Raw genomic sequence first — 26,351 nt, 5'->3', positions numbered from 1 at the left:
ACAAAAAACCTCTCTCAATAAAAAAGCTCATTGAGAATCTCCAGGTAGATGGGCCAGTTTTAGTGTTACATCATCCTCAAGCATACAGATTTAGAGGGAAACTGTTTTGGTGCAGTGACTTGCGTAACAGTTGCCAGCAGAGGTTTGGTGCCAAGTCCTCTGTGACGACCGGAGCTGAGCCAAGTCTTTCTGGGGCCCTGAGAACACGTGCGCGCGCACACACACACACACACACACACACACACACACACACACACACACACACACACACAGCACCATGTTCCATCTTCAATATTATAATAGGGAGCTCATACCTTCCCCTTAAAATCAGCCTAATTTCTAAATTCAGAGTGCTCAGTGTTCCTGCTGATTGGAAGTACAATCTGACAACAACAAAAAAACACTTGTGTTATGATACTGCATATTACATTCTGATATTGTCTACACAGTATATCCATTAACACACGTATACACGCACCTTTGCGTATATTGGTTTAAAATACTCAAATGCCGCATAAACAAAAGCAGGGTAAATACACTGGTTTCCTCACCATTTTTAAAAATAATTTTCTGTTAAGACTGCAGTGTAAAAAGTATTTCTTAATAATCTATGCCGTGTGTGTCACAGTCTAACTCGTCGGTTGGGGGCTCACAATAGCGAACAAGATGTGAACCACAGAGAAAGCAAGATATGCCACAGAAAATGATGTCTCTTTTTGTCTACTTGGTTGATGATTTCACAACCTGCAGACATACTGTGCACTGGGAACAAGAAGCATTACAGGTCACACTGGGTATTGTAAGCACAGAAGGACATTCCGAACAGCAGATAATAAGCTCTGCTGCACAATAACATTTGTATTCCAGCAGATGGCTCTGTTGCACAAATCATCACACCTGCTTCTGCACCCCACAATATTTAGTTTCTCAGCCTTAGACTGAACCAATTGGCTCATGAAAAAAAATGCATCACAACCCGCCTCATCACTCACTCTCTCTGTCTCTAGGCTGTAGTCTCTGGCTTTATGAACCTCATGTTCATACCACGTGTAACCAGCATTTCAATGATCTTGTCAATCTCCAAAGAACTGATTTGTGATGACTTTGCCTGTTCACGTGGGAGGGTTCATTTTCACAAGACCCCCTGATGCAACAGCACAAGAGACTGTTAGGGTTGTTACTTCATCAGCGAGATTAGCCCATCGCCTTCATGCACTGTCCACATAAAGAGGAAGAGCTGACACACAATGTGACTCTAAACAGAAAAACAATTGTCATGTGAGTCTCTCTGGGATATAACTGCTGTCCTTGAGGGACGTCATATGCTTCCGAATACAGTTGACATCAGCAGCATCAGCTGTCACTAATACACAAAAACGGCATACGATTATACACGTAACACTTCTTAGGAGAAAAATTGCATTCAAGACCAGGTATATTGGTTCAAAACTGCTATTGCTGAAGAAAACCCTGTAATGGTTGATGCCAGTATTAAGGCTTCTCATGTAGCTTTTCTCTCTGTTCTGTAATGTAATGGTGCCTGAGGAATGTCTTCTATACAGACCAAGGATAGGCTACTGTTCGTTCCCAGAACTTACTGTATGTGAAAAACTGATGTTCAGTGGTATTTCAAGATAAAGAAAAAAATAATAAACTAGTTTGTGTTTTTGCTGTTTGGCAATCATTTTCTTCAGATTTTCATTGGTTTGAATGCTGAATTTTGTGCCGTTTTGTATACATCTATATGTTGGGTGTGTGATTTTGTTTTTCACTTTGGTGTCAATTTGTGTGGATTTCCATGCTAGACTTTATATTTTGTGTTGCATTTTTGCACTTTCTTTTTGGCTTGTGTGCACTTTTGCATTTTCATGTTTGGCCTTTCTTTATGGTTTTGTATGTATTGTTAGCTTTTATTATTTGACATATTGTATTTGACAATTCTGTGTTTTTGTTGAATTTTGTGCTTTGTGTTGTTTTAACATATTTATTAAGGTTGAGTGAATGTTGAGTTTTGTGTTTTAGCTGTTTTGCATGTATTTTCTTTTAAAACCTTTGTGCTGATTTGCATGTAGGCTATTTTCTTGTTGACATAAGCATCTGCATTGCAAACTAAGTTAAAATGAACATGCAGTGCTATTATTGTTACAGTAGTGTCCCAATAAAATTCAAATACAGTAGGCTATAACTGAAAAGTAGCCTATCTTTAAAAAACACACTTACAGAAATGACATCTTTTGTCCACAGTTAGGTGAAAATGAAACTTGTTTTAGTTAGGCTATGTCAAGATAAAAACACATGAGTTAATGTAAAAGGTGCCCTGACTGAACAGTGAACTGTAGCGTTCAGGTCTGTTTGTGCTGTAGGCTAGAAACCTAAAAGGAGGCGTTTCCTGGTGCCGGTGAAAAAAAAAAACATAATTAGGTTTGAGTGACAGCACAGCCTGTTGAGGTTGTAGCGCGTTCACAACACAGACAGTCAGTTCCTGGGAGACGACTTCTCTGTGTGATTGTGCTTTCAGGAAGATTTGACGAGGCAGACACCCTTTAAAAAAAAAAAAAAAAAAAGAAATATTTATATTTATTCTAAAACTTAAGAACGGGATATGACCAATATCCCGTCGAGGCTGAGAGGCTGGTAAAGGGAAAGTCCTCCCTTTGTTTGGTAACCAGCTCAGCGACAGACTGACTGGGACTTCTGAGCTGGTTGTGAAAACTAACTTCACATTGCTAGCCTGCAAGTGGGGGCTAGCTAGCTAGCTAGCTCGGCTCAGCTCAGCACAGCTCAGCTCGGCTCAGACACCAAACAGTGGTCTGGCTCCCTTCAGCCAGCAGCAGCAGCAGCAGCAACTTAAAAAGCAAACCCATCCTTCACATGGCGAGAGACGACAGCTCTGAAGGTAGGTACGTGAAGGCACCAGCGGTCACACGTAGCCCAGAACCGACTGACCAACTTAACGCGCTTTGTTAAATGTTAAATGCAGGTAACTGAACATTACCGACCACCGCTGTGCTGAGGAGGGTGGGTTATCACTACTGTAAACACGGGACACGGCGGGGCAGTCTGTGGGCTGGAAATGAGCTGGACAAAAAACTTAATGAAGACGATATATATATGAAAACATCTAGGTACACATACAGGGGAAGCGTGTCTTATCAAGCTGCATACTGACAGCGTTCACTGATTGTAAGTTAACATCCGCTTTCGGTGCAGGCGAAATGTGAGTAGTGAACACTTGTGCTTCACGCCTTCTCCTTCTCGTAGCGGTGTGTGTGTCTGTGAGGACTGTGTTGTTTGAAAACGTTACAGCCGCTGTAACGTATTGTAACGTTGCCTAATTATGCTAATGGTCGTGGTTTGTCTTCACAGAGCACAATGCACGGAGCGAGCCCCTCCGCCTGTAGGAACCTGACACATATCTGCACCCAGAGATGATATGGCAGAATTTCGGGCAAATGTAACAACGAGGCAATAGGCCAGTCAGAAAATTGGAGTAAAGCTGAAACATACGACTGTGCTACCCAGCAGCTTTGCCAAGCCCGTGTGTGTGTGTGTGTGTGTGCGTGCGTGCGTGTGCGCGTAGTGTGTGTGAGTGTGTGTGTGCTCGAAGTGCCTATGGCGGAGTTTGGGAAGGACAGCAGCCTTCCTCCATTGAGTCTTGAGGATACGGCCGTGCCCAGCGACGAGGCAGCTGGCAAGACGCATTGCGAAGTGTCGGTCTTGAATGGAGACTGTGGGATATCGGAAAACATGGTCGGCTCGGGATCCGTCGTCGCACCTGGCAGCCAAGCCGGGGTGGAAACCGCCAACACCTCTGTCGGAGTGGATGGCAAAAACGAAATACCACGCAGGAGCAGCATTATCAAGGTAAGCCCTCTAAGTTAAAGTCTCCGTGTTAAATCCATTCATTCATGCGAGCTCCCCTGCATACCCACAATGATACACAGTGTTGGAAGTTACAATGCGAAGCCCTGCTCTCGTTTTTTTTTTTATTAGTCTCGTTTGAGTGCATCATTTTCAGTCACCTTGCCTGTAACACAAGTGTGCATCACGTTTCCAGTGAAGTAGGTGATATTCACATTGCAGGCCATTAAAAAAAAAAAAAAAAAAAAAGGATCTCCAGAAGCACATCCTGTACTTGGGTCTGAATATTATGCATAGAATTTGAACAGCAGAGCTTCGCCTTATTCTTGAATCTCAACAGTGTGGCAGTGATGTGTGTGCCTGTAGAGGCGGGATAGGATAAGATGATCTGTGTTTCCAGAGGGGTGAAATAAAGTGTTACAAAAGCAGATGACAAAGCAGCAAACAAAGAAGCAGGACACTATTGTCAGAAAAATAACAAACAAAACTCTTACATGAAGAGCATGTGGTTGAAAGTACATAATGCTCATTATACCAATGATGTATGTATGTATGTATGTATGTAGTCTAATATATATTGCACTAATACAGTGTTATAATGTTACGTAGGTTTAGAAGTGGTCAAATTAAGACTGCTCATGAAGTCTGTTCAGCACAGCAGCAGATAATGGTTACTGGTAATTAGATGGGATGCAGTGGCCACTAAATGTTTTTTGTGTTGACCTCATGTATGCACAGACTAATGAGAGTTTGCTTCAACATTGTTATGGTGTTGTACACTGCCAGTTGAATATGAATGTAGTGGAGAGTAATAGAAACACCAGTGTCCTTGAAGTCAGAGAAAATCCCTCAACTAAACACTGAGGTGTTGCCCTGCCTCGGATGCTGCGATCCTTGGATGCTCTCTGTGTTTCAGAGGGATGAGCTGTATACAAAACAAACACACCTCAAACAGATTAATGTCTCTAAACTCTTTGGCTGACAGAACCATTATGATTATCACTTTCACACTGAAGCTGTGAACTGAAGTCTGCTCATATCCTGCCATGGGCGTGGGACATATTTCTTAAGGGGCACACCAATAGAAGGCGATGACACTCAATCGCAATGTAACATTTCACTGTATGTTGTAAGCGTCCAAGACGTTTTCTGTAGCTAATGTCAGCAACTTTGTAATTTAGGTCTTGGCTCAGCTGCTGTAGTTGTCATAACAATGTCAGTCATAAGACTGTAAAGGAACTAGTCTGTAGATGCTAAAGGAGCGGTTGCTTGGCTATAGTGAACAAAAGGATCATTATTCTTTACAATGTCATCATTGTTAATATTAACTGTACTCTACGCCTACAGAGCATTTATCATAGCATGGGCCACTAATGGTTTCAGGAAGAGATGTCATAAATGTATTCCTCCTGTGTTGATGTTTACATTTGGCTTTTAGAGGTCAGTAAATCAGTAGTCAGAGTCAGGGATTTAATTCCCTCTAGAGCCAGCTAGACTTTTTTGTAAAGCCTGAGCTGATGTAAGGACTTTGTTGAGAGGCAATTTTTAAATGACACCGTCTCATGTGAGCAAATTTGGTGGCTTAATCCTTCATTATCATGTGCAAAAATCAAAGCCATGATTAGCTCTATTACGTGATAGCTCAGTGAGGTTTCCCTGTGCACAGTCTCTTCTCACTGGCAGGTTTTGCAGTCAACGCACTCTTGGCACATAGTGGGTGTTGAACTTTGACGTGGCCTCTACCTGGAGATCGATGGGGATATTATTGACGCTTCTGCCTTGTAAAGTTCCAAGTAGTGTCTCGCTGTACAAGGATCTGTCTTGGTTCCGTGCCATTGGAGTGGGATTTGTTTTTCAGTGGGATGTCCTGTGAGCGATAGGCACTGTTGAAACATGCAGATTACTTGATCAAAACTAGTTTTCTTTGGAAGACGTTCAAGTCAAAACTTGTTGTTGCAGAGGTTTTAGAGGAATCCCCCCTTTTTATATAAACATGTTAATTTAAAAAACGCCACATGGCTGTTCCTGTCCAGTTTACTGAACCGGTCCAGAGGTTTCCATGTGGTGGTCCAGTGCCAGGGTATCCACTCAGACAAGAAATCATTCTGAAATGCTCACTGACCCAAGTTCAATAGCCACTATATCAGATGATATAATAAAAAGCCTTTATGACGGGGGGCCTATGAAACGCATAGAGAATCGTTGTGAAATGATTTCTATGGTGTTGGCTGAGCAGCACAGCTCACAGATGGATAAACATCTAGTGAGTCACAGCAGAGATGACCTCCAATATGTTGGAGCTAAAATGAATGTCATGTTTAGTTAGCATAAAAAAAGTGGGCTCTTACCAGAAAGATGAGTTCTTAATAAAGATTTCCTTAATACGTGATAGCTTGAAAGTATTCAATGTGCTACATTTATGCTACTCATACACCAACAAACCATGACGTAAGAGTTTCAATTCCGAATTGACTGTCTTGAAAGTGATTTGGACTTCACTGGTGTTTTTTAAAAGGTGATATGAAAAATGTGAGCAGCGTTGAAAGTGGACTTGGATGGAGAAAGTGAAAACATGATGTTATCCCTCATTTTCTGCTCGTGTGAAGTAATTTCCCATCCGAGGGCTATCAAGCAAATCAAATATTCAGCAAGCCGCGCTCTTGTCTGCATGCCAATATTTTGGGTGAAGGCAGTTGTTTTTGCCCCTGACAGCTATGACTGATCGAGTATTGCTCTGAGACTTCGGTTGTGAAGGGTTGGACCGGTGTTAACAAGGCAGCCCCGTTTCACACTGTCAGTCAGGGCCCTCAGTTCTTGTTAAACAACTCCTCGGGTGGTGGGAGGATGTGGTCGCAACAACACCAACCGCATTCTCATAGTAACAGCAATAATGCTTGGTGCTTAACAACGGGGTGACTTCTGTAGAGGGTTCTTGTTGAGCGTATTTCGAGTTGTGGGTGTGGGCACGGGCTAATTGTACCTCCACGCTCGCATCTTGAAACCTTTCCTCCAAAAACTGCACGTGCAAAAACCGAAACCTGCTGTTGCTGGCTGGCAGTAGCACTTTTAATTCAGCAGCTGGCTGAATGCCGAGTTTAAAAATCTACACTTACCCTTGCTCTTAACTTTGCGATGATGGTGCTGTGTCAAGAGGCAATATGTCCACAGAAGCTCTTCTGAACCATCCAACTCGAAATTCATGTGCTCAGTATATTTTAAGCTGTTTTTGTAAAAGAAAAAAAAAAAAAAAGGTTGCCAAATATACTGCCTCCATGTCGCCCCCAAATGAAACACAGAAACTCTCTTTTGGGAAGAGTAACAGACTTTTTCTGGACATGCTGAGCATACAAATTACCGCACAATGGAAAAGATTGTTGTGCAGCAAGAGTGGTTAGAAAATTATTTATGGATGTTGTTATTCCTTGGAAACCATTTTAACTGACATTAGTTGGAGTTGCCCACAACATGTGACCACATCCTCTCCAGGAAAGATGAAACTACCAGCGTTTGACAGCCACCTACTCAAGGTCTGATAGTCAAAGAGTTTGGGTGGAGTCCTTCTCTCATTTCTTGGAAATTAAATGATTAGCATATTATACATTTCCTCACAAACTGCTGCACAGCTACACCTCAACTCTTTATCACCTTTGTTCTGATATTCACATTTAAAGATGTGTGCAGCTTTGTATGTAGAATCATAACCTTCCATGCCTTTTAATATGTCAAATGAGTTAGTTAAAGTGTTATATTGCAGACAGAGTGTTGTAAGTTTAGGTTATGCTCTGACTATGTGATACTAAAAGGTCTATGTATAGCTAAAGTGACAGAGGATGTGTTTACTTGTTCATTTTAAACAAGGCCTTCACCAGTATAAATTGTAACCATGTTGTGTGTAGGTGGCCGGTGGCAGGAAAAATAATGACCCATGGCTACACTTTTCTTCCCACCTCACTTCTCACCTCAGATCGTCTTGAATAAAGAGGATATTTCCATTGCTTTGTAAATAACACTTATCTCACAGCTCTTGTAGGAGAAGAAAACAATCTCAGCTTGTGATATAACCCTGTTAAAGGGAAAACAATATGGCATTAATTATGGTGGAACAGCAGGCAGCGGTGCGAGTCCAAACAATACTAAGTCAAATAGATTCCCCCTTTGAATTTAATCTCTTAAACATTTTTAAAGGTGAACTGGTGCGCTGGTGGTAAAGAGAGAGCATTCATTTTGCCTGTCTGTCTACGAATGCCTTCTAGTGAATAGGAACAGTGCCAATTCATTTTGAAAGAGCAATAGGGAAACTCCAATACTCGGCCGGCCCACAGATGGTGCAACTTAATCAGTCAGTCAGTCAGTCAGTCAGTGACAGACACATGTGTTTACAGAGCTGGCCCTGCTGTTGTGATTCAGCAAAAAAGAAAAGCTGTCATTCTGTGCCAGATGACAGTGGCTCTCTCACATCTGCAGACCTGCATTTACACATGACACTGACCATTTTAGAAGAGACTTCCAATATCTTTAAGATACTACCTGTGACAGGTTGTGGATTCACCGTGAATGCCTGGTATTTACTCTTACTGAGCACTTTATTATTAACACCATACTACCGGTAATTCCACAAGCATTGCTTAGAGACACAGCAACAAACATTGTACCATTCTGCTTTTCTACCACATCACAAAGGTGTTGTATTTGATTAAGATCTGGTGACTGGGGGGTTGATGTTTGTTTTGCGACATGGTGAATTATCATACTGGAAGTAACTGTTAACTGATGGTAAACTGTGGATTCGGGGATGTACATGGTTACTAACAATTCAACAGCGATTGATATTAAATTGGGCTGCATGATAAAAAAAGAATATTACAATTATTTAAAGGGATAGTTCAACATTTTGGCAAATTGGCCCATTGCCATAATCGCTATAGTCATAGCAGTAGGTTCATTACCTTTAATTGTAGGTGTAAGCTATTTTCAGTACGGCGGAGCGCAGCAGCTGGCTGCTCAGAGCTACGCTATGGAGGCTAACGGAATTTCTTGGTTTCCCTCATTAAACTCATCAAATTCAACATCCCAAAACTCCACAGCGCTTTTGTAGACAAGTTGTGACCTGCACAACCACCACGCTATGAGATAATGACGGAACGATACGAAACGGAGCCGTTTTCGAGGTAAATACAGGGTAAATACGGAGACTGCTTGCTGAAAAACTGTCCCTGAACGCAACGCACATCAGCGGTTTTGTATGAATTCACCTCGAAAACGGCTCCGTTTCGTATCGCTCCGTCATTATCTCATAGCGTGGCGGAGCGCAGCAGCTGGCTGCTCAGAGCTCCGCCGTACTGAAAATAGCTTACACCTACAATTAAAGGTAACGAACCTACTGCTATGACTATAGCAATTATGGCAATGGGCCAATTTGCCAAAATGTTGAACTATCCCTTTAAAGAGATTTTCAGATGGAATATTTTTTGTTTTGTATTTTATTTTGTTAGGTTGTGTACCAAACTTATGGTGCTAACATTTCACATAAATGTTACTCTATAATAAATTTTACCTTCATCTGATAACATTTCAGCTCTGTATATTGCAAGATATTGCAGTCGGTCACATTGCAATTTTGATTACATTTTTTTAAATTAATGGTGTGCAGCCCTAGTATTAAGGGGCCCGAGGTGTTCCCTGAAAACATTCCCACACTATTGCAGCACTAGCACCAGGAGCCTGGGTTGTTGACATGAGGCAGGTTGGGTTCATGGTGGATTCATTCTGTTGATGCCAGGTTCTGACCCCACCATCTGCTGTCTCAGCAGACATTCAGATTCATCAGATCATGCTGTGGTTTTCAGTTTTCAACTCTCAACTGAAGTGAACCTGAGCCGACTACAGCCAAGCAAGCAAGGCTAGACATGTTATCCACTGCAATGTTTTTTCCCACAAATGTTCTCCACAGCTGCAGCGCTTGGTTATCTGAGCTACCATAGCCTGTTTGGCAGCTTGATCCAGTCTGGCGATTCTCCTCTGACCTCTAACCTCTGACCTCTGACATCAACTAGGGCGTTCTGCAGAGAAAATTGTTGCTGGCTGGATGTTTTTCCGTTTTTGGCACCATTCTGAGTAAACTTTTATGAGCAGAAATACTCAAACCAGCCCAACTGGTACAAACTACCACGCCATGGTCTAAGCCAGTGAGATCACTTGTTTGTCTGATGTTCAGTGAGAACACTGAAGTTCCTGGCCTCTATCTATGGGATTTTAAGTAGAGAATGTGAAGCTAAACTTATTTATAGAGCACTTTTCGTTGACAAAAGTCACAAGGTGATTTCAAATATACAAAATATAACAAAGATCAGTGCACAAACATGGAGAATACATATTCAAAATATAGATACAATAAAAATGCACAAGAATGCACTATGCTGGGCCATTAAAGTGCTTTACAGAGCCATAAGCAATTAAAACCAGGAGAAAGGAATACTATAAAAACACACTACAGAAGGACACAGATGAGAATCCAGTTAAAAAGAGAAAAGATTATAAGTATTGCACTGTTGCCACTGCTGATTGGCTGATTTTGATATGCATACGTACGGCACACCTTCCTTTAGGTAAAGTGTTTTAGTTATAAAATATCCTGTCACTATGAATATGGTCTCAGTATGTCTGCTATACAGTATGTTAAGTTTTTCTTTGGTTTCTAAGGTTGATGCTAATGGCATCACAGGGGTTGCATTCCGCATTGATTAAATGTGATAAATAATTACTGTAGTATATGTAACATGTCGTACATTTGTCTATGTAACTACCTTCCCTGGAATGTGCACTGTAAATGTACAGGCATTAATGTCCAATTTCGTTAGATGCAAAAGGGAACTGAGGCAAGGAAAATGAACTGGGGAAAAACAATTTTTCCTGAAATGACTGTTACTGTAGCCTCAGGCAATAAAGCTAACTTTATAATATTCACAATGTGTGAATATGTTCAATTAATCCCCCTTAAGTAGGAAAAAAAAAGGAAAAGAAAAAAGTCAACTGCACGGTGTCCTTTTTAGCAGTGGGTGGCCTAACGTTTTCCATCAAGAACTTAGTGATGCAAACGTTGTTGATACTGCCTAGCATTGTCAAATGAATTATTCATTGTGTCATTCTAGAAACCGCCACTTAAGTGTTGCCACTGACTTTCCTATTGTCATACAGCCTAAATCTGCCAGGAACAGATTGTTGTTTAACACAAATCCGCTCGCATCTTCACAGCAGAGAGGGACTTGCTGAACATATCTTTGAGCAATGTGGCTTGCACTTGCGCTTGAGTGCAATCCGGTTGCCCAAACCAATGCCACCAGCAGTTGATGGGGCAATTTATTTAGGGTCTTTCGACAGCCATCCTTGATACAGGGCCCTGCTGCTGTCGCAAATTCGCCATGTGTTCAAGGCGACTTGCAGCAGCAGCGCTCAGTCACTTACTTGAATCATTGCCTATTCATTCGTCAGCTCAGGTGTCACTGATTTACACAAGTGCTGCTCGCCTCACCCAGTTATTTCAAGGGTAGCTGAAATGACACGGCAGTGATTACAGCTCTGCCACATTAATGGCAGAAGTGGTACACCCTTATGATGAGTTGTGTTAATATTTTAATGAAGCGCAGGAAGGAGAGTACATATTTAAACATTTAGAGTTAAATCATCAATAATTATGCCTTCACATCACTGTCACATGTTAGAATTGCGATTCAAGGCAGTGACTCAGATGTCAATAAGAGACATTTAATAAGCCTCTTGAGAGGAACCGCAAGGCTGACTGTCACTCCTACAATGTATGTTTAGGGTTTAAACAGTCCTTAGCTGTTCTGAAGTGCTGATGCATAATTAACACAATCCACACTATACTGTAAGTGTGTTGATATTGTCTTCTTCAGTGGCAATTGCTGTGAAATAGTGTTGCAACAATTTGTCAATAGTTTGAGGCATTTTTAAGCAAAAAAAAACCGGTTTTAATTGTCTCAACATAACAAGACACCGGATATCCTTAGGTTTTGGACCGAACAAGATGTGTGCTAGTAGCTTTTATTCCTTAAATTATGGTGGGTGTTTTTCAGTTTCTGATGTTATATAAAATGTTTTATTGGGTCATCAAAAAAAAAAAAAATTGGGAAAGTTGTTGCTAGTTGCTGCCCAACTGCAGACGAGCTCTTCACTCTCCATTGACTTCCCATATCATCATTGTCAACCATGAGAACATCTTAGTGTTTATCTAACACCATTTACACTCAGTCCTCTCTCACTGTAATTTGATCTCATTGACAGACTAGTTCTTGTTGACCTAACCAACTGTCTGTTTGAGGAAATCCCCAACTGATGTTCTGCCAAATTCAACTTGTTAACATTACATGTTAACATGTAACGGCTATTCTGTAGGCACCTTCTTCCACAGTGGGAGCCACATAATCAATGGCTGACTGAAGCTGCTGATCAAAATGATATTAAAAGTGTTATTAACACACTCTGAGATTAACTGTATCCTTGAGGGAAAATCTGTGCTGATTTGACTGAAATTAAATTAACCAGGTATTTGTTACTCCCTGTGCCATACAGTCTTATGTAACTGTCTGGCCTTAAGAGGTTTCTTTGGATGAATCAGTTAAGCTGCTGTTGCAATATTGACAATGTTGGCTGTGGAAAATCGTATCAAATTGGCAGCTAATAGACTGTGTTAATTTTACTCTGCCTCTCGCCTCTGCCTCTCTCTCCCGTTAGTCTGCACTGTGACATGACATTATGCTCGATCATTCTCAAGTCGAGGTCTGATCAGAATCTGAATGTGATCGTTTTCAGAGCCTGCAGTGTTGACCTGACTCTCAAATAATGTGTAAATGTTTTGAAGTTTGACCTGCCTGAAAAGAGGAGGTGGCGTGTTCTGCTACATTATGCAATGCTCGACAATAAATGGATAATCAGCATTTCTAGTTACATTAAAAACCAGTCTGAGAATAGTGTTTTTGCTGTTTTAGTCTGACTTAATGTGCTTACACAATTTAGTTTAAAACAACTTAATTTGCAAACATTACACCTAAATTAAAATGTCGGTAGTAACCAATTTCATCTGACACCTCTGTGTCTGGTCCTCTTTTAATTCAAGACTAGTGGAAATGTAGAAGCTTGCTGTCTGAGACAAATTAGCCTTGTTTCAGTGCTATGCTGGCATTCTCACTCTCATTAGCAGGTGCTCAACATCAGACTAAGGTGGTAGGCAACAGCTGCTTCATATTCTGTGTTTTGAAAGTTTGAGTCTCACCCACACTAATAAGGCTCCTGATAGCAGTTCCACCCAGATAACACCACAGTATAGTAGTAGCATTAGTCACAGTTGACTTTTATTGTAGTGGTTAAACCCAGAGGTGGGGGAACTAGAAAGCTCTGACATTCGGGCTTAACACTTAAAAGCTGACCTCAAACCTGAACTGGAATCATATGCTTACTAACTTTCTATTATATTATAAACTCTCTGATCCTCATATTTGTGTTGCGTCCTTGAAATTTTACATGAGTGAAATCATTTTTGGGGGATTTTATGGGAAGATGACACATACTGTTGAATCATTTCAGCTCTGTCTGAGGGTAGTATAGGTTTCTCTTTGGGCAACAGGGAATTCAGTGCTATCGTGCTATCGTATTAAAGGGGACATATTATGGAAATATCACTTTTTGAAGGCTCTTGGGTGTTTGTCTTGCCTTGCGGCTGCCAAAATGTGAGAATTGACAAAAAAAAATCTGTAATGTTCAGGCTCCCTATGTAGAAATTAGGGCTGTCCCAATTACCATATTTAGATAATTGATTATTCGCGGACATTAAATCGATCATAATTGAAACTTCGACGGCCGGGGGTGAGGGGGGTGCGATTGTAACGTCTGACGGGGTGGGGTGGGGGGGTCATGGCGAACATAATCAGTGTATGGCAAACAAACACTGCATGTCTCCAAAACTTATCAGGCTGATTTCCAGGATTCAAGTAGCCTACTGATTTCAATGTAACAATTGCCGATGAGAACCGGTGTCAAAAAGGGAAAAAAATAAATAAATCGATCACAGACTTCATGATCGATTACCATGGCATTGGCAATGAACAAAACTTCGAAGCTTTGATTTTTTTGGGTCAGCCCTAGTAGATCCACGTGGTTTTATGAGCTGTTCCCTCAGTTGTCTTCCAGTGATGTAACTAGGATTCGAATTTGCATAACCCCACCCCTACCTGGTACCGGTAGAAGGGGCGGGGCAAGCAGTGGTTAATTTGCATTTAAAGGGACAGGCTCTGAAACCAGCCATTATGAACAGGGCTGTTTAGAGAGGATGAAAAGAGCTGTGATGTTTGATCCTTGGGGTATTTTGACCAAAGCATGTCACAGACATGTCTTTAAGACACCTGGGAACTATTATAATTTGTGGAAAGGGGACATAATATGTCTCCTTTAAATCTGCCTTTGCAGTGTGGGGTCAGTGGTTCATGACCCCACACTGGTCCTGGTTAAGATTACATTGGGGTGTCTGCATTGTAGGCAGAGAGCTATAGTGAAATGAAAAACTGGAAATAGCATTTTACTTGGCTTGCCGGTTGACATTTTTCTCAAGGTCCTGTTGAATATTTTATTTGCGTCAGCCATAAAAATGTCCAAATCTTCTCTTATATCTGGCTTTTATCCAATGGCTGTGAAGCAGGCTGGGAAGGCTGTCATCATCGGGCTGCGTGTTTGATGTCAAACTGCACACACACGGGTCAAGTGCAGGTTAAGCTGTCACTGTCTTTGCCGTCTGCTCTTTGCCCAACGGGGAGAGTTGCGAGTCACAACAAAGACTGGTAAACTACTTACTGTATAACTGAAGCTTTTTTTTTTTTTCCTAAAACTGCCTTTTATAGAGTTGTTTTTCAATTTCTCACAGGAGAAAATATGATGTGAAGCAACACTGAACATGAGAGTTTCACAAGAAAAGAGATGTGCTGATCTATGGATGCAGTACAATTTAAAGGTACATGTCAAACAGTTAAGAGTTACAGCAGGTGAAATTACAATTGCTGTGCATCACACAGAGCAGCAGACTGGTGAGAGTGACATGTGGTCGTATAAAAGCTGTGGTCGCGGTTACAGATTTACTTGAACCTGCGTCTGTGGAGACGTGTTTGTGACAAGGGAAATACATGATGAGCACATTCTCACTATTGCCCAACACTGTGAAACTTTCGTTTAAGCTGACTGTATTCACTTAGTGTGTGCATTAGGAAATTCAACGGATCTGTCAAATCCTTCACATGGCATGCTGAAGACCCAACCTTTGACCTGATTGTGTGCCATCGGGGTTATCTTTCATCTGCAGTTTATCAGTAACCACCAATCATCCAGAAACTTGAAACTAACTTTTTTGTGAAAACGTCAAATAAAACAAATCAATGCCATGAACAGGCATGAAAAGGTATTTAATTATAAGCATCAATACAATTTAAAGGTACCTAATTATTTTACTGAATTAATAAATGAAGTTATTGTAACCGTGGCTAATGGCTCAATCAATATTTGAGAACACGAAAAGCTTTCTCCCAAAGCCTCAAGCCACAAAAAACTCACAGCTGATGATGTAGGACCTGGGACTGCTTCACAGTTTGCAGAAAAATGGTGGCGAACAATTAACTCACAACACTCAAGGCTATTTTTTTTTCTCTGGTTAAAAGTATATTTTCCCTTTTTCGGAGCTGAAATACTGCAGTAGAAAGCACATTCGAGTGTAACTTTTGAGGGAACATTTTCTAGTGTCAGCAAAGTCCTTGCTGTGGAGCTTTAGGAAAGCGATACTCACTCTGAGAAGTGGGACTGTTCCGGACCATATGGGCGGCACATTTCAAAGTTTTCGTGGTCTCTTTCAACTTGCTTGTGCTAATTTTGTTGCGTGTTCTTGTCACTTTTGCACATCCACACAGCAGCGTTATGCAACAGAGCTTTTGGTTTTAGGAGGTCAGACAATCAAGTGATTGAAAAAAAAAACAACCAAAAAACCCCTGATGCACAACACCAAAGAATCCAAGTGAATTTGTCCGTTACATTCCATCAACCAAAAACCCCTCACCATACATGGTCTTAATTCTGATCAGGCATTTGTTTCAAATGTGAAAAAAAAGATAAGAAACAAACACAGAAAGGGATTAATAGAACAAATGAAAACAATATCATAGTAAGCATAATGTGCCTTGAATGCACCACACATTGAGGCCTCTGTCTGGGTGTCAGTTTCTGTTGAGCAATTAGTGAGTGATAACTTCTAGTCACAACCGCAGTGTTCCAGAAATAGACACGTTACCCTCATTTATGTTTGTTCAGGAAACAGTAGAGCTTTAAAAGTTTACTCCCATGGTAGTCACCCCCTTCACACTTCATTTGACCAACAACTGATATCATATGGTACAGAACAGCAGCAGCTGGGCCTTCACCAGGTTCAAACTCCTGTGGGAATTGACTGCAGTGCACCTGAGAACAAAGTCTCCACAAGCTATTTTAATCAGACAACAGGCCCTTGACTGTTTATTGTGTTGTACAACATTAATTCTGGAGCTTATAATGATTACAATGTGCAGTTTGGTTTGTATTTTATCTTAAAATAATCACACGTTTGGTTTAATTTAGTGGAAATTTGTCTTTGGCTTCCCCCACACAAAATGACACTACACACAGACAAAACAATGCAAGTGGACAAGAAATAACAAATAACAGCAGACACGTTAAAAAAACGCAACATTGTTGGGCCTTGTAAGCAACATAAGTGTTGTTTTGCTACAGAGACGCCCTGAACAAATCAAATCAAACTTTCAGGACATGAAGACTGAGACAAGACATAACAAAGATGATCATTTGTATATTTTTTAAAAGTGAAAAAGAAAAGCAAAAATTACTATTCCAGCTGAAAGCACACGTCGATGGAATATCTGTCCATATAATGGCAAATTTACCTTTCTTTTATATCATGTAGCGCTAAAAAATATACACTACTCACACAAAAAGTTAGGGATGTTTACACCTAAAATGCACTATAATCTTTACAGGTGAACTTCATTTAACCTTCTCTAAACTTTTGAATGCACATGTCCAATTGTTCAATGTTTCAGTACTTATTGAATAACATGCTGTTCTCTAACAAGGTGATTAACCACAAACATCACAAGCACCGTCTGATTTAGTGGTTCAGTTGTCACTGAACCACTAAATGTTCTGGTTCAATGACAGTTTGTAGACAGTCCTCTTCTCTTTCTCTCTTGTAACTCTCTCTCCATGTTGTTCAAATGTTGACATCATGAGACCAGAACAACACTTTGATCCAAGTTATTAAAACACTGAGATTTATTGTTCTGCTATAGCCACCACTGTTGTTAGCTTTTGCATACTTCTACTTAAAAGGCTTTCATGATAGAATATCACAACTTTTTATAGGTTCTTGTCAAATATCCCTGACTTTTGCGAGTAGTGCATATTCAGTAACTTCAGTGAAGGAGCTCATGTGGTGTTTTTCTTGGCCATGATGGCGTCATCATCATGTGTCTGTGTGACATTTTGTTGTGGGTTTGAATTGATGGTGCCAAAATGGTTGCAGTACCTGCGCTATTTCCTCTTCCTATCCATCGACAGTGAGGTTTCCTTCTCACTCGTTCTGTTCTAGTTTTTTGCTGTTCCTCCTCAGCGTTTTCTGTGTTCCTCTCCCATCCCGTCTTTCACACATTGGATTTGTTTTTATCTCAGCCTCCTGTGCCCGCTGAACCTTTCAGGTGGTGTTAACACGCGCCCTGCTATTTAATGAGGCAGCTTGGAAAGACATTTCCAGTAGTTTGCTTATGCCAGAGATCTCTCAGCTAATTGTTTGGCATCACAATTGCTATTATGAAGAAATGGGATTGAGTATTTATTTATGATGGTTCAACGTGGTCATTTTTAATATGTTTTATGTGTCTCTAATTGTCAATGGAACTTATAGAGAATATGGGGTTTAGGCATTACCAGTACTACAACTCAGAGGATGAACAGATACTGAGCATCATTCACATGTGTGTTTATGCAAATGAGTTCCTATAAACAGTGATGAGTTAAGATGCACAACTAGAAATATAATCATTAAGATTTGTAATCCTTCGTCCATTGTCTATTAGGGATGGGCAATGATTATCGAATATTTAAATAGTTCAATTGAAAAGAATAGTCGAATAGTTTTGAGACTATAGTCTTGTCTGAAAAAATATCCATGCTCCCTTTTTACTGGTGCGGAAGAGGGACAAACATGAAAAGACTCTTACAGCTTTTTTTTTTTTAATATATTTTTTATTGTTGGGCTTTTCCGCCTTTAATCGATAGTTTACAGTAGTTGAGAGAAAGACCGGAAATGGAAGGCAGAGAGAGGGGGAATGACACACAGCAAAGGGCCACTTGAGTGGGGATTCGATGTAGGGCTGACTGTAGCCTCTGCCTATGGGGCGCCTGCTCTACCAACTGAGCTAAACAACGGCCCGTCCGCGCTTAGTTTTGCACTCATTCGGTGACGAGGATTTAATTGAATGGTGCCGCTGTGATGAGAAGCGGTACTGTTACAATAATCTCCGCTACTGATTCTCATTATAGTCTGCTGCCATTATAGTCGCCGCTTCTCTGGTGCTGCTTCTCATTTCAAATGACGAGAGAGAAAGAGTGTGTGTGTGTGTGGAGGGGTCAAAGAATAGTCGATTAGTTCCCGGTGATTATCGAACAGTGCTTTTGCTTGAAACGCCCATCCATATTGACTATACTGCTTGTCTGTGCAGAGCCGGGGGGCTGGAGCCGGTCCCAGCTGACATATGGTGAGGATGAGGTACACCCCAGACAGGTCGCCAGTGTGTCAAGGGGCAAAGCACACACACACACACACACCCTGGCAGCTTAGAGTTGCCAGTGTTCATGTCTTTGGACTGGAGAGAACCCATGCAGGCCTGGGGGGGGGGGGCATGCAGACTCCACCCATGCAGGCTTCAGGCTCAGGAATGGCGCCCAGAACCTCCTTGCTGAGAGTGCTAACCACCACCACACTGTGCCACCGTGGTTTCTAATCAGATTCTTGAAATGAGTTTAAAAATTGTTCTACACGAATGAGTCAGGAAGTCTGAGGTAGTGGGTAGGTAGCATCTGGCTCTTCATCTAATCTGAGGACTGAATGTTTAGTTGAGCAAAGGCTATTTGGTAAATGATGAATGGACATTTATATCGCACTCCTCTAGTCTCTAGGAAACCTCAGTGATGTATTTCAGGCTAATAAAAGAGCCACATTTGTGCCAGTCTGGTCACAGTATTTTGTTTGTGTCCACAGGAAATTCCTCGCAGTGACTTGATTATTTATTATTGGGAACTAAGAGCGATCCTGGTGAAAGTTCCTTTGTGCACTGATGTGATTCAGGTGATCCACATTGCTTCTTGTCAGGGATGTAGGTAGAAAAGTGGAGCAGAGAGTAATGGGTCCCCTGTGATGCCCTCAGTTGTACAGGCGGTTCATGACTGCTCACTGAGCCAGAATTAATAATAATAGTAAAAAAAAAAGCAGGATTCAGCCCATTAGGGGATTCAGATTCCTATGGGATCTTCGAACAGTTGGATGTACTCTGTCACTTAGTCTCACTCTCCATCTTGCTTTCTCATCATCTCCTCCTGTGTTTGCTTCGCCCTCTGACTCATCGTGTGTGTTCTTCACTCACACACCCTCTAAAACACACCAAACTTATTGAAACGGTACGTAAAGGCATAAAAGTTATTTCCCTCATCAGGGTGAGCCCAGCGGGATTTTGCCCTGTCATTATCTCTATTATGAAACACTGTCAAAACATCTACAGTAATATCCCTTTTCATATTCCTCTGACTTGCCTTTAAAATGTACCACTGTGTTTCTAAAAAGAAAAATGAATTCAGTAATGGATAATGAGCACTGAAAAAATCTATTAACAATGAAACACAGACTGACCTTGATTCCCCCCCGGTGCGTGAAAACCCCCAAAAACAAATAGGGTTCCACAGATTTCAAAGAAGTGATGAGTAATAGCATAGCATGGCGTGTTTTTGTTTGTTTACTCCCAGCTCAAAAAGGTTGTTGATCAATACCGGTGACACAGGATGTTCTCACCGGTGCTGTTATGAAATGTACTTCCTCTGGCTTACAGTAACAAACATGCTGCCCTGTGGAGTTGAATCAAATCATGCAGGTGAACTGTCAATCCTGAACGATCAGTGAAGGTCAAAAACTCGTTTAACTAATGAGTTCTATTTTATTTCCCCCCTTCAATCTTTAGAGGATTTAATGTTGTCATCATAATGCTATGAAACAGAAAAAAACTATCCGATACAACTTTGAATAGACAATCCAAGGGCACAAAAAAAAGGGGCAATCATTTTAAGAAGTAATAAAAAAGGAGTAAAAGAAACTGCCCTTGGCCACGTCCTTCCACCAGAGGCACAAAAGCGACTGTTACATAAGAAGTACCCCCCACCCCCCACCCCACCCCCTCGGGAAATACTGACATATGCTAAAACGGAGAAGTGTGTGTGTGTGTAGTATTGTTTTTTAGTTTTGGTAGAGGAAGCGGAGGGAAATCCTGGGGTGAATGGCTGGCATAGCTGTTGCAATAGAGCAGGAAGCAGACACATACCAACAGTAAGATGTGACTGTAACACAGGGGTAACATATAGACCAGTCTGCATTCTTGCCCGGATCATGAGGATAATCTGCAGTCATGCATTTACTGTAGATTTTAAGCTCCCCCCTTTTTATATAACGAACTTCCCTTAAGCAGCAGACAGTGTAAAGGAATGTGATTAGTATGTTTACAGTTTATGTGACATGGTCCACCCAGCGTTCACAGAGAGGTGTGAGATTCCTCCCATTACAGTAAACGTGTCACAGTCTGGGTTTTGTTACACTCCAGCGCACAGACTGGATGTTTATGATAAATTGATTTTAAATATCGTTTCATAGTACTGCCAGGATGTGTTTAAAAGGTCAGACTTCCAGACAGAAGCAGCTTTCCTGGATCTGTCTGAGGAGATGTTTATTATTGCGCATGATTGTTTTGAGATCTTTTTCATATTCATGTTAGGAGTTTGTTTTAGTCTCCCTGGCCTCATTAGTTTTATCATTGTATGTCATCTACTTAATTGTGAAAATAAATGATCTGACTGACACGCCGCTGTCCGCAGCAGGCTACACAGTGGTCAGTAACCATTGCTTTTGCTGCCTCTTGTCCAGTTGCAAACACCTAAGTGCCAGACATAGCACAGCACAGCCAATCCCCTGTGTACCTCCACTAGCCACCGCTCAGCCAAAGTAGTGTGGGAGACCACGCTGGAGACAGTGAGCAGACAGGGGCTTATGATGAAACAAGTACACAGTCATCTCAGTTGATGTGGTCCATCAGCTGCTTACAGCATTTACAAAAATACATTTGTCTCTTGAGAAGGTTATTTAAAAAGCCATAAGATATAAATGTCAGCGAGGGTGTTTGAAAGCTCATTTATCCATTTACAGACAAATGGAAATGATTCATTTAACCAATGCATCATCAATCATCGTGTGGCTTTGTCCATGCTGCCTTGACACACTGATGTTTTTCTTATTCAGAATGTGAGGTATGCATGTCTGGGTTTGATTACATAAGAGGTGATGGAGGTTTTGAGCATTCATTTATCCCCAAAGGAAAATAAAGATCAAGGGTTTCTACTGGAGTGCAGCGTCAGGAATTCCTAACACTGCAACATCCTATTGTTGACAAAGTGATGCATTTCCTATTGTGTAGAGTGGTACTATTAAGCTGCCGCATCATGATAAACAATGGTATGGGTTTGTCTGGTGGTAAATTTATGAAATAAGTCTAAATGATCCAAAACATAAAATGGTGTCCTTGTGCTGAAGGAACCTGCTGCAGTGGAAAGAGCAGGGTTCATTGGAAATGTCAGAAATGTGGCGGCTGTAGTTGACTGGATTTGTGTGGGCGATACTTCCTGAGGGAGATTCCTTGTTCTATTTCCATAATATACAGTGACAGGTACCTTAGGTCACCCAACAAAGTTTCTGCTGTGATTCAGCTCAACAAATACTCAGAGAGAACAAAGGGGGACCCGGAAGGACTAAACATGCAGATGGCATATCGGAGCAAGTAGCATGTCTTGTTTAGTCCTGGTGGGCATTTACCAAAACATATAACATGGTAACACTTTATAATAAGTACACACTATTAAGCATTTGTTAAGCATTAATAAATACTGAATTCTTCATTTATAACACATTAATACTCATTAGTATGTAGTTTATAAATACAGTTAGTGCATATCAATGATGAGTAAAACATTTTTAACAGTTTATAAACTACATACCAATGAGTAATCATGTGTAAATGATGAATTCAGTACTTAAAGCTTAACTAATGCTCAATTGTACTTAGCCTATATCGTTTTCTCTCTTATCGTTATTTTGTTATTATTAGTGGTGGTGGAAATGCTGGGCGAGCTGACCAGCGTTACTTTACTTTCGGTTTCGTGGCGAGTCATGAGAATAATGCCGCCGAATTGCCGTTTATGGTCGGAACTACGACGGTATCTGAACCTCTTTGAACCTCTGACTTTAATTCTTGATGAATGAAAACATGAGTCTGTCTTGCGCCTGTCAAAGAATTTCACGGTGCGCGCGGAGGCTCATAAATGTAGTGTGAAAACGCTTTGCTTTTCCAAAACTCCTCGTTGTCCCTTTAAATAACTGCTACTTCAACACTATGAAAGTCAGATTTAACACACATTGGGTGGCTAAAGTATTCTATGTAACTGTAGTGTTGTTGACTCAGGTTATATATATTTTCCCTCCACATCTCGAGCAGACAGCCTGAAAATAACTGTAAATATTCTTTACTGACTTGATTGTGTTGTTCAGTCAAAACAAACAATGTTGAGCAAAACACTCTCTTCAAACTGCAGGGACTTTAAATAAATATTCACTCATGACACTTTAAAGCAGAAGTAAGTGATATATTTGTGTTAATATAAGTCTTAAATAGTCATATCTTCCGACAGCAATCACTTACATAGAGTGTTTGGACTGAAACACGGGTCTCTCAGTCCCTCTGCTCTGCTCTGAGCCGAGGAGAAATAATTTATCGTATCCTACAGTTTTTATCCAATGAGGAGAGAGAACAGCATGCAGGGCTGTGTGTGCAGCTAAGGGACGCCGTGAATGTGGTGACGTAGCGACGAGGACTGTTATGGTGCGTTCAAGGAAACTCGTATTTTTCCGACCGTGAAGTGGTACCAGTTCGATCTGGTACGAGTTCACCGGTCGGAAGTTACGAGTGGCCGTTATAGTGACTTTCACCGGTAAAACAGGTCGGAAAAACACGAGTGGGTTGCCTGGAAAGCTACAAAGTCGTAAGTCGTGACTTGAAGCTGTAATTTACGATTTCAAAAGCCTGCCTGGAACGCAGCATTAGCGAAAACGACCGGACCACTTACTTCTGCTTTAAGTAAAAACATAAAAGTTGTTGTTTTTCTGTCTTTCTGTCAGTGTCAATGAAAATATGTTTTATTCATGGGAAATGTTCTTCTGTTTCTGTGCAGGATGGCTCGAGACAGCGTAAAGAAAGAAAGAAGACTGTGTCGTTCAGCAGCATGCCCACCGAGAAGAAAATCAGCAGTGCGAGCGACTGCATCAGTGCAATGGTGGATGGCACTGAACTGAAGAAAGTGCGGTCTAATTCACGCATTTACCACCGCTACTTCCTCCTCGACGCTGACATGCAGTCATTGAGATGGGAGCCCTCAAAGAAAGAATCGGAAAAGGCCAAAATTGACGTAAAATCCATCAAAGAGGTCCGAACAGGGAAAAACACAGACACTTTTAGAACTAATGGAACCTATGATCAGATATCGGAGGACTGTGCTTTCTCGGTTATCTTCGGGGAGAACTATGAGTCCCTGGACTTGGTGGCAAACACTGCTGATGTAGCCAACATATGGGTAACAGGGCTAAGGTACCTGATTTCCTATGGGAAACATACGTTAAATATGATAGAGAGCAGTCAGAATAATATGCGCTCATCGTGGCTGGGTGAACTATTTGACGAGGCAGACGGTAACAACAGCAAACAAATAACGATATGTGCTGCCGTGCAGCTAGTCAAGAAGCTGAGCCCGGGACTTAAAAATGTGAAAATAGAACTGAAGTTCAAGGAGCTTCACAAAGCTAAGGACAAAGCAGGTTCTGATGTGACAAAAGACGAGTTCATCGAGGTCTTCCATGACCTCTGCACCAGGCCAGAAATTTATTTCCTCTTTGTTCAGTTTTCCAGCAACAAGGAATTTCTGGATAGCAAGGACTTAATGATATTTCTGGAGGCAGAGCAGGGTATGGCACAATTAAGTGAAGACACCAGCTTAGAGGTCATTCAGAAATATGAACCATCTAAAGAGGGTCAGCTCAAGGGCTGGCTCTCTCTTGATGGCTTCACCAACTATCTTATGTCGTCAGAGTGCCACATATTTGACCCCGAACAAAAAACAGTATGCCAAGACATGAACCAGCCCTTGTCCCACTATTACATCAATGCATCCCACAATACGTACCTGATAGAGGATCAGTTCAGAGGTCCCTCGGATGTGACGGGGTATATCCGTGCCCTTAAGATGGGCTGTCGCAGCGTAGAGCTGGACGTGTGGGACGGGCCCGATAACGAACCTGTGATTTACACTGGCCACACGATGACGTCACAGATAGTTTTCCGCAGTGTCATCGATGTCGTCAACAAGTATGCCTTTGTTGCATCTGACTTTCCACTGATACTGTGTTTAGAAAACCACTGCTCCTTAAAGCAGCAGAGGGTCATGTTTCAGCATCTGAAGAAGATTCTTGGAGACAAGATCTACCTAGATTCTCCTAAACCCGAGGACTGCTACCTCCCTTCTCCCTTGGAGCTGAAGGGAAGGATCCTGCTGAAGGGTAAGAAACTGAGCACGAACTGCACCGCTTCAGAGGGCGAGGTGACAGATGAGGACGAGGGGGCAGAGATGTCTCAAAGAATGAGCATCGAGTCTGCAGAACAACAGACAATCGCACCTAAAAAATTCCAGTTGTCAAAGGACCTCTCTGATCTGGTGACCTTGTGTAAATCTGTGGAGTTCAGAGACTTCCCGACATCCTTCCAGAACCAGAAGCACTGGGAGCTCTGCTCCTTCAACGAGGTCTTTGCCAGCCGCTGTGCCAGCGACTTCCCAGGCGACTTTGTTAACTATAACAAGAAATTCCTGGCACGAGTTTACCCCAGCCCCATGCGGATTGACTCCAGCAACATGAATCCACAAGACTTCTGGAAGTGCGGTTGCCAGATTGTGGCAATGAACTACCAGACTCCAGGCCTGATGATGGATCTAAACATTGGCTGGTTCCGGCAGAACGGGAGCTGTGGCTACGTGCTGCGTCCGGCCATCATGAGGGAGCAGGTTTCCTATTTTAGCGCCAACACTAAAGACTCAGTGCCTGGCGTCTCTCCACAGCTCCTGCACATCAAGATCATCAGCGGGCAGAACTTCCCCAAACCCAAAGGCTCAGGTGCTAAAGGAGACGTAGTAGACCCCTACGTGTACGTGGAAATACACGGCATTCCTGCTGACTGCGCCGAACAAAGGACTAAAACCGTCAACCAGAACGGGGACAACCCTCTGTTCGATGAGAGCTTTGAGTTTCAGATAAATCTCCCTGAGCTCGCCATGGTGCGCTTCGTGGTGCTAGATGACGACTACATCGGGGACGAATTCATCGGCCAGTATACGATCCCCTTCGAGTGTCTCCAGCCAGGTTTCCGCCACATACCGCTACAGTCTCTGACCGGGGAGGTTCTGCCGCACACATGGCTGTTCGTTCACGTGGCCATTACCAATCGAAGAGGAGGTGGCAAACCACACAAAAGGGGACTGTCTGTACGCAAGGGCAAGAGGAGTAGAGAGTACGCCAGCATGAGAGTGCTATTGATCAAGGCTCTGGATGATGTCTTCAAAATGGCCTTGATGCCACTGAGGGAGGCAACGGACCTCAGAGAAAACATGCAGGTGAGAAATTTAAGTTAAACCTCAAGGAAGGTTTTTTTTTTTATTTGGTTGTGTCCTAGCCACGAGCCAACGTTATCATCACTGGTGTACATGGTAACTGCGTGATGGCTTCTTCCATCTTCTAGCGGAATAATTTACTCTGAACAAGTACACCAAAAAAGAAAATAGATCCCCACCGTCAACCCTCCAAATCAAGCATATGCATGATCAAAACCAGACTCACTCAAAGAGTACTGAGCATCTAAAAAAGCCTCACGCTCCGGAAAGAGAAACACAAAACCACAAGGCTGAACTGAAGCTGATTTGATCCTTATGTGTTGTACAATAGTCGAAACAGATGCAGAGGGGAACATTGATGAGATGATGAGAGTCAT

At 41.9% G+C, this 26,351-nt stretch overlaps 1 protein-coding gene across 1 annotated transcript in view; it reads left to right on the top strand.

Moving 5' to 3' along the window:
• Window positions 1-2,558: 2,558 nt before the first annotated feature.
• plcl2 (phospholipase C like 2) overlaps window positions 2,559-26,351 on the top strand; it is a 45,107-nt gene continuing 21,314 nt past the window's right edge. The window contains exons 1-3 of the mRNA XM_085803564.1: window positions 2,559-2,896; window positions 3,367-3,864; window positions 23,494-25,977. Of these exons, the coding sequence (XP_085659690.1) occupies window positions 3,613-3,864; window positions 23,494-25,977 (2,736 nt within the window). The 5' untranslated portion in view covers window positions 2,559-2,896; window positions 3,367-3,612. The remainder of the gene's footprint in view (window positions 2,897-3,366; window positions 3,865-23,493; window positions 25,978-26,351) is intronic.

Source organism: Trachurus japonicus, chromosome 16, assembly GCF_045865225.1.
Source record: "Trachurus japonicus isolate A0001 chromosome 16, Traja_1.0".
In the NCBI taxonomy this organism is placed as follows: Eukaryota; Metazoa; Chordata; class Actinopteri; order Carangiformes; family Carangidae; genus Trachurus; species Trachurus japonicus.
The sequence above is the reverse complement of the archived record's forward strand: the minus strand, read 5'-3'. Positions and strand labels throughout refer to the sequence as shown.